The sequence below is a fragment of the Amia ocellicauda genome, chromosome 23, assembly GCF_036373705.1.
Source record: "Amia ocellicauda isolate fAmiCal2 chromosome 23, fAmiCal2.hap1, whole genome shotgun sequence".
Classification (NCBI taxonomy): Eukaryota; Metazoa; Chordata; class Actinopteri; order Amiiformes; family Amiidae; genus Amia; species Amia ocellicauda.
Window position 1 is genome coordinate 12,800,798 of NC_089872.1, and position 14,683 is coordinate 12,815,480.

The 14,683-nt window shown below is 40.1% G+C and overlaps 1 protein-coding gene across 4 annotated transcripts in view; it reads left to right on the forward strand.

Moving 5' to 3' along the window:
- The window catches only part of LOC136718934 (SERTA domain-containing protein 2), a 36,278-nt gene extending 21,907 nt beyond the window's left edge, over nucleotides 1-14,371 (forward strand). The window contains exons 1-3 of one of the 4 annotated variants that reach the window (XM_066696739.1): nucleotides 687-703; nucleotides 8,225-8,430; nucleotides 9,757-14,371. In XM_066696739.1, coding sequence (XP_066552836.1) covers nucleotides 9,761-10,783 — 1,023 coding nt within the window. In that variant the 5' untranslated portion in view covers nucleotides 687-703; nucleotides 8,225-8,430; nucleotides 9,757-9,760 and the 3' untranslated portion in view covers nucleotides 10,784-14,371. Of the gene's footprint in view, nucleotides 1-423; nucleotides 704-7,943; nucleotides 8,431-9,756 lie in introns of those variants that run through there. The other 3 variants (XM_066696740.1, XM_066696738.1, XM_066696737.1) reach the window with 3 other exon arrangements.
- Nucleotides 14,372-14,683: the final 312 nt, after the last annotated feature.

The window sequence follows — 14,683 nt, forward strand, 5'->3', positions numbered from 1 at the left end:
GCGGTTGCTCGATTCGCAGCGGGTTTTGTGCTTTTCGGCAATGGTCCTTGTTGCTGTTTTTTCTTTTTTCTTTTTCTTTCTGACCTGCTTGTTTGCATTGTCCACTATGACTCTTGAAAACCTGATGTTGCACAGGCAGCGTAACAGATTGATATATTCGCATGCATACTCCCCCTGGGATCAAGGCACATGTAACAGACATGAGCGACCAGGAGCGCCCTGTCGGAGTCCCCCATTTGATTGAGTCGGGGCATGTGTAGCCTGGCTTGCTATAGCTATAGCCTGGCTTGCTTCCAGTTGCCAAGTGTAAAAGGAGAGAGTGTGTGTGTGTGTGTGTGTGTGTGCGTGCATGTGTGTGTAGGGGCGGACCTCACTGAAGCCAGACAGTGTAGTCGGCTAAGCAGCCCAGCCAGAGCTGCACTTGACGTCATTCTTTCGGGGGCAGCTCCAGTGCTGTCGGAATAGGGGCAGCGCTGTCTCGGTTCCTATCACTGGTGCTGGTGGGGATTTTCTTTTTCTTTCCCCCCTGCCTCCCTCCTTCCTTCGCCATTGTGTGAGAGGGGGGGGGTCCTTGCTCATCACAGACAGCCAGAAAGTCAAGGCGACAATGTGAGGAGTCGCTGATCGCTGCAGTCTCGGGAGATATGGAGCTCTTGCTGTGACCCCGGTGCTTTGTGTGGATTCCCAGCTGGAACTGCATGTGGTGAGTCCGGCTGGGGCACAGGATCGCGCCCAATACAGCGAGTGCCTGGGAAATAGTTGTGTGTCGGTATAATGGGTCACAGATACATTGTTTCTGCCTGCGCGGCGTCGCCTCTGTAACACTGTAAGTTAGCCGTGGAAAGACTGTGGAGGAAAAATGCTTGATCGGAGCTCAAGCGATCGCTCAGAGGTGGCGATCTTTTCCATTGCGAGTTTGTAAAACTAGCATTGCATCTGATTTGTATCTTTCTTTATACAATTGCACGTCTATTAGTCGTGCTTTTACTGTCCTGCTTCTGACGCGTCTTCCACACGTCAGTCTGTGTGATAACTTTAGCTGCTGATCAGTAACGCTATGGGGTTGGAAACTATTTGACGTTTATACATATTTTGTATCAATAAAAAAATGTGTATATCGCAGTGTAACTTCAGGCAACTTATAAGTGGAATCTCTTAAAAGGTCAGGGTCCCATTGATCTTGACCCCAAAATTGAATTTATGTAATTTATTATTGTCATGGATTGGGGGCTGCATAACAGTTCTATATACTACTTATTATTATACATTTTTCATTGTTGCCTATACGAATAATAATCAAATTATGACAGATAGGCTAACTACACTTACATTTTACTGTAGTGAACCTGGAGCACATTTCTTGCAGTAGGGCTCAATTGTATTTATGTATTTGTATGGCTTTTTAAGTTTTTGTTTTTTTGTTTTTCAGTTTTATTTATTATTATTAAGAAAAACACTGGCATACTCCTAAGGAACACTTTTGAAAATCCTAATTCATGTTAAAGATTTTGATCTTCTCAAGCTACTGCCTATTATGGTACGCTATGGTCTTAATTTTGAGAAAGCTTGATTCATTTTCTTGGTATCCAGACCTAGCTGCTGTGACTAAGGGTGTGGATGGAATGAATCACAGTTCTGGTAACTCAATAACTATGAATAGCTAATGCAGTTTTATTGAATAGTTTTATGCTGTACATTACTAGGAAGCCATCCACTATACACACGCTTCATGGATTGTTTGAGTTGGACAATCCTAGCCTCAAAGTTTACTTTGTTAATGATAGGATAAGTGTTGTATCACTTGTTTAAGTTTGAATGGACAGCTTTGCACACACTAAGCAGAACTATGGCTGTGTCATTGAAATTTTTAAGTCTGATCAGAGTATCCAGGCCTGTATAAATAGGCTTGCAAGCCAGGTGTGAAACAGTCTGCCAGACTCAGTGTCCCTTTTACTATTTATTAATATCTCTACATGTGTCCTGCAAGGATAGCATGAATTCCTCAGTTGGTCACGGCTGGCGATTTGTATTTATAATTGCAGGGATTATTTTGCTTTAAATCAGATACAGATTTTTCTGTCTGTGATTATGGTTATACAGGTACCTGCAATCACTATACATTTATTCAAACACTGTTTGGTCTTTTTAATTTTTGTCTAGAGAAATAATATGGATTTATTGTGTAAATTGGGTTTGGAGATCATATCTTAGTACTTGTTCTTGTATTTGTTTTTATTTAAGAATGGGACAGATTGAGCAAGATGCAAACTCATTGATGTATAGACCATAAAAGTATGAGTGTTTAATTGCTTTAATAAAAAAAAGTGTTGTATTTGTAAATAGAAAACAAACATACCACATAGATCAGAACACCTTTTGACAAGTGAAATGCCTGCTGAATTAATACGCAAAGCCTTTTCACGTTAATTCTCTTTCTTCTTCTCCTTCTTTATTTTTAGAAGTGTTAGAGAGCGTGGCACACACAATCAAAGTTCTAGTTGCAATAGTTCCTTGGCAAATACAGTCTCTGTCAGAAACAAGGCTGTGATTACCTAGTCCAAAGAACACATACTGTACACGTTAAACAGAGATCAAGGTCCTCTGGGATGGCTTACAGTAGACTTAAAATGAAGTACATTATTTTGCATATTATTGTGAGGTTGTTCCTCCATTGAAAACTTAAGACGCTTTAAAATCTGTATTCTACTTGTACTGTAACGCTTCCCTTAGCATCTGCAGGCCCGTGCACTGCTGTTTACTGTTCTGAAAGCTTACATTTGGAATGAGGTTTCTGAAGCGTAACTGAGTTTCACTGCTCTGCATTTCACTAGCTCTGTAAACAAGAGATTTGTGCCTTAGCTTTCACCTTTCTACCCCTGCTTCAGCCCAAACCGTTGTCTTCAGTCGGCCGGACTGAAAACCTTTTAGTTCGCACTCTCTCAGAGGAACTTCTGTGCAAAGCCATTATTAAGCATGAGTGTAAATAATGGTGGTCATAACAATAAGTTGTGACGCACTGGAAACCTTACGCTACTATTGTGCAATAGGCAGTCTATTGCCGTGTTTGTATTTAGAGATTGGTATGGCATTGAATTTGAAATGGTGTGCACAATGCATGTGCCAGTCACTCCTTTAATTCACAGCAGAGACACGCGACTGGAGAGTGGCCAGGCTGTCAGCAAAGTCAAACAAATCCAGCTACTCCACCGCAAACACCTTCACTGGCCCATCAGGCCCATGCACATTTATTTCATTCTTGATAGCACGCCTCTGTTTAATCAATACCCTGTGGCTTTCTCTTAGCTGCGTCATTTTCTTCGTCATCTTTTTTGTCATTTTCTTGCCAAGCCTATATAACATCTAGTTTGTAAAATTATCTTCTAGTTGTAAGGTTATCTTCATAGGCGTTCACAAGATGACAGCAATTGTCACTGGAACAATTCTGGTTGGATTCACAGATTTGATTTGAAATTACTGAAAAGTTGCTTTTTAAATTTACTTTCCCTCCCCCCACAAAAGACAAACAAATTGGATAAACAACAATGCGCACACAGCGGGCCAACATCTGTGAAACAAAATTTTGTTTTAGTTTAGAACTTTTCCAAAATGTATTTATGTATGTATTATATTAAAACAGAACCATCACAAGTATTATCCTCTTGGGATGTGTTTTCTGTAAGTATGCGTGTGTGTGTGTGTGGTGGTGGGGGCAGGAATGTTGGTCCAGAATTGGAAATCAAATCAAAAGGTTTGAACAGTTGGTTTGGAAATCCTGGTTAAATAAAATCAAAACCTTCATAAGAATAAGGGATAAGATTGCATGTCAAAGCTTCATTATTCTTTTTAGACCATAATCACATCTCTCTGAGTGTGTCCTTTTAAGAGCAGAAGGGGGTGGGGGGGGTCCCTGTGCCACTCGCATATCAGCACTGACTCGACGTATTGACTGTGGCCAGCAGTGTGCTTTCTAACTAGCTTGTCAGGGCTGCCGATTGTATTTTTTTCTGTTCCCTGGAGGAATGCCATTCGCGTCATCGTAGAGGACTCTGAGACGCATCCTCTGCATCAGTGCTTTCATTGCTTTATGTACATAACTGAATTGTACAGTAAAGTAGGATTAAAATACCAGGAAAGCTTTAAAATCTTTTGTTTGTTGTTGGTTTGTTATTTTAAACCAGTAGATACCTGCGTTCTGAAATATTCTCTACCATGCGATTATATAAATCGCCCTAGGCTAAGTTTCAAACTTGTACACTTGTATTTGTAGACAGAAGCCACTTACTACTACTTATAAATTAAAACACGAGGGTACAAACTTGTAATATGCTGTTCTTGGCTAGGTGTGCTTAATTCAAATGATCTTGCACCAACACAACAAAATAAATAGAGATGGACCAAACTGTCATTGTAGTTGCAGGTGTAAGTATCTTTAAATTAAAAAAAAAAAAAAAAACTTCAACCCCCATCTTCCCCCGAATCGAACTTCCTAAATCCTCTCATGTCCTTACTGATCAACAAACGAGCACTGATTGGAGGTGAGCTGTTCAGCTGACTTCCTTGAAACGGGGCTGGGTGTGGGGAGTGTGACGGTCGCTGTGTGTTGTGTTTAGTCTCACTACAGTTCACACTGTGCCTCCCACGGAACAGGTCTGACCAGTTTGAAACGTGCAAGCCAGCATCCTTCTCCTTTCAGTAGCAGCTCTGGAAACCGCAGGTCTCCGAACAACACTTTGTGCATGTGATTGCAGAGTGACACGTGCGCCTTGCAGGGACCTCATCATCTACTGAAGCTGCATGATAGGGATGGTTTTTACACATTTGTTCTGTGCTTATTGTGCTCATACTTGTAAATGGAGCTTTAGGGAAATAATTAATAAGTTGTATTCTTGCTTTATGATGAAATAAACACTATTTAAAAAAAAAAAGAAAGTTTTAACTTCTAATTCGAATTTGTACTAGCTTTGTTGTCTTTGTCTGTATATGGGTTTTAATGCTGGTTTTGTGTATGCTTGTGATATGTACAGCGTGCACGGGTTCCAATGGTTTGCAGTGTGTTGGCATTCCTTTAGATTCACCTATTTCTAAAAGGGAGAAGACCACCAAAATATTAGCAGGAACTGGTTTCGCATTTCTATTCTGGGACCAATCAAAATAGTTTTTCTCTATTTCTCCAAGCTGTAAACTTTGTTGCTCACTCTTGAGAAATCTTGATTAAAAACCTCATATTTATAAAGTGTATGGATCACTACATAGTGCAGTCGGTGTGCCAGACCGTGACTGTAAACCTTGGCTTTTGATTGGCATAGATCTTTCAGTTCAGTATTTTGCAATCCTATTTTCCACTTTGGGACTCTTTAGTTTTCAGATTGATAAAACGTACTTCTGCACAGCTGCTGATCGGTGCTCAGTCAAAGATTTAAAGTAAATCATAAGTCCAATTCAGAGGTAGCAACATAGTTATGATGTCATACAAAGAAGTCCACCTGGGGGTCTTGTACAAGAGACATTGCTTTGTCTTGAAGTGTTTCATTCACTCATGAGTGCCCTGGAAGTGTAGAATAGAAATACCCAGACGTCTGTCATGTCTAGCTTTAGAAGAGTACAGTAACATGATAAGGGTTTTTTGTATTTCTTTTATTGGACCGTATGTTACAGTTAGATGGGGGGAAAAAAACTATAAAAAAAGACTGCTGTCTGTAGCAGAACGAACTGTGCAGTAGTAAGACAGTAGCGTGTGCAGTCGGGGCTGTGTGGGTAGATTTCGCAGTATTGTATGACCAGTGATAAACACAGAGAGCTCACTCTGCCCCCAGGACCTGGAGCACAAGCGTAGAGAGAGGAGGAGGGCTCGACAAGGATGGAAACGGCAGTATCAGGTTACTGTATCATAGTATCACTCGAATTTCTATCTCCTTTCTTCATTTTTTTTTTTCTACACTCCTTGGTCTTCATTGATTAGCTGCTTGTTTGTTGTTTTTTCATTGTTTTTAAAAATAACTTCACTTTATTAGTGCAAGGTTGACACCACAATGTTAAGCTTTGACATCAATTAATGGTGTCATTATTAATTCTTTTCTGGATTTATTTTCTTCACGGATGTGGTGCTACTTTGTGCAATTAATCCTTCTGGTTGATGGATCATTAAAATAAGAGATGAAATAAGTGTGTGTTTTGTTCCTCTTTGTTTAATACTGGTTATATCAGAGATTATACCTAATGTCAACGCTTCAGATGTTTATTCTTAAAATGTAATATAGTCTTGAAGTAATGAAGAGAGTTGGCTTCAGCCACTTCAAATAGGTAGCTTGTCCATGATGCACCGAACTCTTTGTAAAGTGCCTCCTATTTTTCATCCTAAATGTAACTAATTTTAATATCCACGTGTAACTTCTCGTCGCCGTTTCATTGTTGAGTTTGAAGTAGTTCTCCAGTATATAGTGAATGAAATCCCCTCTTTTATCTCCTCTGTTCAAGACTCAAGGGGTTCAGTTCTGTCTTGAATCTGTCCATGTACAGTATCCTGCAGATAATGTGGATTACTGTAGTTATGTTTTCCATATGGTTTTCCATATGTGTTTATAAATACAAATTGTGCTCCTTTACTTAAGTGGGGGGGCTGGGGTATTAAATTATGTTTTGTATAGTAGCTTTTGCAGAGTGTATCTGTGTTCATAAAATTAATAATAAAAACAAGTTTCCCCTCATTTGTGGTGTTAGCACAGCACAGTATTCAGTGACTGCTAGATATTGGCACGAGTTGTATCCAGGAAACTAGAGGATTATCTGTGCTCTTTTTTCCTCCACTGTAAAATGAAAGTTTGCCAAGTGTTTCTTAATACTCTTCAAAGCAATATAAACTTTTAAAATAGTTCTATGGTTTATTTTGTACATAGGCCCCAACCTGCACTGAAGTGGAGTTAGCTAGTCTTGGAGTGCATTTTCAGTCTCTGTTTGTTTTGATGTATTGAATTTAATTTGATTTGTGCATAACACTGAACTTTTTAGTCTGGTTAAAACTGTAGTTTGACAAAACCACAAATGTGTGTTCATTATGCATTAAGAATGTAAAAAGTGCACAATATTTCAGGTAACACAATAAAGATAAACTAAAGTCTAGTTAAGCTTTAACTTTATAACGTGATCCCATTTTAGGTGTGTGTGAGTAGCTTATTGTTTTTATGAAAAGAAAAAAAAAATGTTTTCTTGCCACTGCAGTCCTTAACCTGGCCTAACACCAGAACAGTCACAGACATGAACACTGATCAATAGCTATGCTTGCATAAAACCTCTGTTCTCAGTTAAGAGGAACCAGATTCCCAAATCAGGAGTATTGATCAAACTGTTTTTCTGTAATACTGCTCCCATGATTCAGTAGTGCATTTTAGTGTACTGTTAAAAAGTGTCAGCTATACCCAGGAACTCCAGTCTGCAGTAATTGGCACCCATGCGAGGAGTCAGGTTTGATTTTGTTGTTTTTAAAGAAGCTGGTTTCTTTCTTTGGGGGAGGTGCAGTAATGAGAGAGCGTGTATTTATTTATTTTACACGAGAGGAGTGTAGAATATTTCGCATTGGGGCCTGTTTTTTCTCTGCCGTGCCATGCCGTACGGTACAGTACAGCACTGGTAGCTCGGCAGCGATCTCTGGAACAGAGCATGGAAGAAAACTGCTGCAGCTGCACAGGATGTCAATCAGGAAACTCGGTAGCCGAGCGCCAGCCCTGCTCCAGGCCACACTTCATATGGCCGTCCCTCCCAGCTCCAATTGCAACCTTTGGACCTAGGCAGCCAATCACTGCCTGGCAGTACTGTAGACACGTGAAGTGAGTAACTTCTTTAAAAAAAAAAAAAAAAGAAAAGAAAGATATGCACAGAATGAATGTGCAGGGTGGGGCTACAGAGGCATCTGGCTCCTTCAAAGAGCCCCCTGGAGTAAACCCCCCAACACTCAGTCAGAAGGGCTCTCTTGAACAGCAGGCTACAGCTGTCTCTCTGGGGCTGGCTGTCTTTTTCAGTGTTGGTGTTGTGAAAAATCTTATTTCCATTCAATTTGGGTCTGATATTTTAGATTTGATTGTCCGCTGCCCCCCTCTCCATTTTTTTTTTTTTTTTTTTTTTTCCCTTCCTTTTTTAAAGCCAGCCACTTAGAGACTGTCATCGCATTGACTGTCATTGTAGCATCAGCACAAGCAGTTACGGTACGCTTTAACTTCCCCCATTTCTCTAGGTGGATTCCCAGCTGACTTGTTTGTCATGGTAACAGTCAGCGAGTCGGCTGGCCCAACCACTTCTACTTCCTGAGACCTAGAATTGAGACTCACTAAAGCAGGAGGAGCACAGTTGATTTGGCAGGCTGTGAGGATTAGTACCAACTATCGCGCTACTTCTACTATGTTGTATTTAATGGGACTGACTGTAGAAAACCAAGAAATGGTAAGAGTTTTCTTTTGGATATTAAATGAAATGTATTAACTTGAGCCTCACTGAAAACGTAGTCTTAATAGTAGACTAAACTATTATTTTTTTACGTGTTTTTCAGCTGGTATTGATAATACACAATACTGTAGCGCTGATCTTTGAGGCAGTTATGTACTAATGTACTTATTTTTAATTTTTTAATCTTCCAGTCTGGTTATTCTGGGAAGTCATTCATGTATCATCAAAAGTGAACTGCTTTCCGTACTTGGTGTTAATACTTTGGGACTTATGATTGCACACTTGATGTTTGTGTGTGTGTGTGTGTGTGTGTGTGTGTGTGTGTGTGTACTTTGCTAGTGAGTGGATGGCAGGTATTAAAGGTGTGAAGGTATTACTGTACATCACAAATACATTATGTAATTTAAATACTGGTTTGAAAATAAATAGTTGTAAAGCAAAAACTATCCAGGTCATTTTAACTCATAAAGCTTGTACTGTACTTGTTGACAGTTCTGCGTTCGTAAATCTCGAACTCGTAAAGGTGCGTGCGCCGTGACACGTCCGTGTACTCTCTCTGGATGAGAGGGGAAGGGGTTGTGTCATTCAGTAGTCAGCAGTCCTGCTTTCACGTGTAGATCTGATGATTTATTTTTAAAACTTTTATTTTTTCTACATGGCCAGTTCTACAGGAAGTCTTGAGTCATTTAGCTTTGACATGAACAGCTCAAGATTTCCTGGAAGCTCCCCCATGCTGTAGTACGCTGGATGTAAATTTCAGCAATAACGTTGTAGGACCGTTTCTTTTGCTCTAAATTAAATGCTGGGACCTACATCTAAACGGGGTGAAAAGCATTGTTATTGAGGAAGGGGAAGACAGTGTTCAAGGTATGGATAGGAAAGTCGTTTATTAATAACTTGGTTATTCAGTGTATTTTAGATTAAACTATGTCTTTACAGAAAAGGACATGAAAGTGTCTGTTTTTGAGAGTGTGAGTGGGTGGGTGGGTGGTTGTTTTCTGTATTCAATTCAATAGATTTCCTTTGTTACTACATTGATAGCTTCCTGCAGAGTGTTTGTCTTTCTTTTACTAAAAGCTGGTATAAACCTGCAGGTTAACATAATATATGACGCGTAATTTTTGTGTGTGTATACACATGTACAGTTTTATGAATGTAGTAAAAGTGTGAGCATTTTACAGGGCTATTTTCAAGTAAGGGTGGAAAAAATTCAAACATGAAAAATGTGGTTGATTCTCTTACTCGGGATGCTGAGGCAAACTCAGAGTTTCTTGTGGTTGTTGTTGCAGGTTGATGACAAGTGCCATTTGTTTCTCTCTCTAGATATATGTTGGGTAAAGGGGCAAAGCGGAAGTTTGACGAGAATGAAGACGGACTGGAAGGCAAAGCGCTGGCGATAGGGGGCGACGGCCCTTCGAAGGTGTCCTACACCCTGCAGAGACAGACCATCTTCAACATCTCCCTCATGAAGCTGTACAATCACCGCGCGCTGACCGAACCCAGTCTGGAGAAGCGGGTGCTCATCAACAACATGCTGCGGCGCATCCAGGAGGAGCTGAAGCAGGAGGGCAGCCTGCGGCCCGTGTTCTTCTCAGCCCCGCAGCCGGCAGACCACAGCCTGGACGAGGGTTTCCGAGAGGCCCAGCCCCCCTTCAGCGTCCTGTCCGCGCCCCCGCAGCCGGCCCAGCCCTCGACCCTTACGAGCACTACACCACTGGAGTCCTGCCTCACTCCCGCCTCCCTCCTGGAGGACGATGCCTCGTCCTTTTGCACTTCGCCATCCCCCTCCGCCCACGCTGTCCCCCAGCCCCAGCACGGGGTCCCCACCAAACCCCCACCGGCAGCCGTGAAAGACAGCTTCTCCACAGCCTTGGATGAAATAGAGGAGCTCTATCCGACAACTACCTCCCCCGGAGCGGCCATCGCGACCCCCCATCTCCCCCCTGTGCCGCTTCCGGCCCCAGTGTTAGACTCTAAAGATTGCGGCAAGGTCTGTAGCCAAAAGTTTGAGGGACTGATCACGCAGCAGGAAAGCAAAGCAGCTGCCGCCGCCGAATCCAGGCTGATGGACTCTCTTCCCCCAGGGAACCTGGAGAGCACGGCATCCACAGGCTTCCTCACAGACCTGGCCCTGGACGACATCCTCTTTGCTGACATTGACACCTCCATGTACGATTTCGACCCCTGCACGTCTGCGGCGGGAGCCACCTCCAAAATTGCTCCCGTTTCAGCCGACGACCTCCTCAAGACCTTGTCTCCATACAACAACCAACCGGTTGCCCCAAATCAGCCTTTCAAAATGGACCTGACAGAACTGGACCACATAATGGAAGTACTTGTTGGCTCTTGATCAGAAACAAATAATATATATATATAAAACAAAACAGAGAAACTTTCTACAAGAATTCTTTACTTTTGTACAGTTTTATATCCTGGTAATAATGAAAACACCCAATACTTCACAACACTGTGCATGCATCTTTGCTTGCCTTTCCAAAAAAAAGAAAATGAGGATCACACTAGGCTTGTAGCAGAGTTTGAGTGCCTTCATCTGCGTATGACCACTTCGTCAATTCCGGTCCTGTTCATTTTGTGTTTTAGTTTTGTTTTTAACGATGTCTCATTGATCAAGAAGGACTGCCTGTAAAAGACTCAATAATTCCCATGGACAGCTTTGCTCCGGTGCAAAGAATGAACTTCAATGCTAAGCACAACTTCTACAGAGAAAACTGAGTTGCATGTCCATTTTTTTTTTTTTTTTTCCAGCAATGTGTTTTGAGAAAAGTGTTATTTGATATTTATTTTATTCCCCCTCGAACAATTGTTGCCCTGTTTTGATGTATCAGTTCTGTCACCACTGGCATTAACTAAACCGACTGTTGCGCAACATGGCTGTTTTAAAAACCGCTGCCCAAACTTATTTTATATTTTTATATTGATTCTGGAATGAATGGGATTGTTTTCCTGAAATACAGACAAGAATTTATACACATGAAAAAATCCTATTTTGATAGGACTTGCTCGCTGAGCTCCTAATTATTTCAAATGTACAAGATTGTCATGTACTTTTATAGAAAAACATTTTATAGGTGAATATTACATGTACTGGAGCAAATGAATCTGCATGAGAGGATTACTGGGTGCAAATATATGTGCTTTCAGCAGCATCTTTTGTATTTCAGTCAAATATTCACATATATTTTCAAAAAGGTGATCGAAAACCACGACATTCGAGTTTGTGTATTTCTCAAGTGGCAATAAATGTTCTTAACCACTCACTGTGACAAACTAATGTTGATGGAAATATCTTAAACCAGATATTGTACAGTCTCCAGAGCCATTAAATGAAGATCTATTATTTAAAAAAAACATTATTAGATCTGTATTATAGTAAAGATCTATTTTTTAAAATGTGAAAATATATATATATATAATATATATATATTATGTGTGTGTCTGTATGTATATATAAACACACATCTAGAATTGTAAATTGACCATGTTTTTAATTTAAAAAAGATGAAACCGTAAATAGGGTTACTTGCATTTAAAATGAGCTGTAAAACACATATAATTACACCCCTTTTTTCTTTTAAAAACTGCTTTATATTGGTTATAATCACAACAGGAAGTCTGAAATTAAATTGCATATGTGAGTACAGAAACTATCAGGTAATGGCAGCGACTGAGTGAATTCAGTGTGGGTTTCATTTTGTCACCTTTATTCAACAGGTTTTGTTGGGTTGTTTTAAGTGAAGAACTGCATTGTCCAATTACCCAGAATTTACTGACATTCCTAATGAGTGTGGTTGGTGTTGGAGAACCCATTGCTCCACCTTGCCACCCTGTTCAGCCAAGGCTTTTGTAGAAGCAGTACATTCTCTGGTACATTGAAGTAACAGTGAAGTGAATCCTGTTTCTCTCCAGGAAAGACAGATGATGGGGCTGTATGTGACCTGCTTTCACTCATGAAACGAGAGCCAAGAACATTACATCGCTTGGCATTTTCAATATGGCAGAGTTTCTCATTTCAGTGATGTAATTGCTTTACTATTTCAAAACACCTTTTATTCCCCTCCAAACATTGGTTCTTATGCATGTTATCCCTACAAATCTGAATCAGCAAAACATGTCACAAACCTTTTAATTGCACCAAAACTTTTTTTTTTATTAACATCGTCTTGTACATTTATAGTGTAGATACTATTGCAATGTATCATGCCTGTTGCCAAAATTACTGTGGCAGTAGCTTTTTAATGGTACTTTTAGCTGTTTGTGTGCAGGGTTACAACCTATATTGAAATGAATATGGCTTCTTTAGGATTAACTTTTATATTAATTTATTTAAGTTTTTATGTTTCATGTCATCCAGCAATGTTTTCAAGTGCTGTTTGCTCTCTCCTTGTCATTGGTTGGGTCAGAGATCTGTCTTTTTTATGGCAGTTACAAAAACTGGCACTTTAAATCACTGCACAGGTTAAGATATTGTGATGAAGGCAGTCGCAAGGGGTTCTGGGTGCAATAAAGCGGCAACTTATTTGTCTTCTTGATGTAGTTTTTACTTTTTCCTTAAGAGTCCTTATCGTCATCTATGATTTAACATCTGCACTGGGATTAACGATGTACACTAACAGTTTACACCATTATTTTGATCTAAACCCATGGAAGGTCAATTATTGGAAACGCTGACAAAGACTACAGTAAATAGTAAGGCTGACATGATACCTTTTGTCTTTGGACAAAAACCACAAGATGTAGTACAGAGAAGGCTGCAGTGAAAGTAGAAACTGTTTGGATTAAAGGGACCATCATTCCAACCAAAGACTACAACACGAGCAATTTTCTGTTATACTGGCATTCATTCCAAGTATGCAAGCAATATTTTTGTATCTCATAACTTAATAAAGACCAAATTATGTACAATTTGATTACTCCGAACATGCTGTTTTAGAACTAGAATCATGACTGATGCTGTGAATCGGAAATGTTTTCATATGCTTACTAAACAAGTTATCGTAAGCAAAGCTTCCTTATGTGCCGTTGACTAAAAAACAAACTTTACTCTTTTTTTGCAAAGCTCTGCATCCTCAATACAGACCTCCTCACAGTGTCTTCCCATCTGCTGCTGGATGCTTTGAAGTGAATGCTAATAAAGATTAACATAGGCCACTGGGGCACCAACTTCACAGATTAATTTAGATCTGCCAGAAACCTCCCTCCCTCTCTGACCAAGCTGCTCACATTAGCAGAAGAGAAAAAGACCCTTTACACGTTATCTAACTTTCCATGTCTTCACTGCACTGTAGTTATGCCCATTTTGAGGTGCTTTGCATGGAGGGAATGTGCTAAACACGAGTTAACGACCTTGACAAAGGGTATTCCCAGTGCAGCCATTTCACACCACAACAGGACTCGCTGTAGGAAAACCTAGCGGAGAAACTATACTTTTGTAAAGTTAGTTGAACAATTTCAATGGTGACCAGGAGAGAGCTCAATGGACAAAAATAATAATAATTATTATAATAATAATTAAATTTTTGGTTTTGAAGTGATTTTTGTTTTCATTAAGTTATTTATTCTTTTTTTCCCGTGTAAATATATTTATTTTATTGTGAACCTAACATCTGGATTGTAATGTGTACAGAATGTATGGTAGGAATGTACTCTTCTTTAGGAATGTATATTTTGTCTGGAAATGGGGTGGAAGCCATGTTTAAAAGTAGTTGTTTTTTTTTCTTCCTGTCATTTTATTATTTGGGTTTGTTTTTGGTTTCCTGTACCAATTCATTGTTCACACTCCCTTACCCCAGTATGGCGTTTGTGTGCATCGGGAAGGTTGGTGCTGTTGAACTTTATTCATGTTAACGTCATGAAGAGGTTTGGATTCCAAAGCTGGTGAGAGGAAATATGATGTCAATTTCTAATGCCAAACTGTATGTGGAAAAACAAAAAAAAAAACTTTAATACTTTTTTAAATTAATCTCACGGGAACTTTTTAACTACATTTTATCAACCTTTTTTAAATTGTTTTGTTGTGCCCCCCACCTAAAGTGTATTGCTGACAGAAGTGAGGTTTCCCCGGCTGTGGTGAGCTGTATTCAGACTGACTGTCACAGAGGGGGGAAGGGGTGTGGGTGGGGGGAGTGTGAACGCCAGGGCAGACATCTGGGGGAGGGCTTCTCTGCTGTCGTTTGAAAGAAGGCTGTAATTTGTTTCACAGACCTTGGAGCTGTGCCTTTTTCTATGCAAT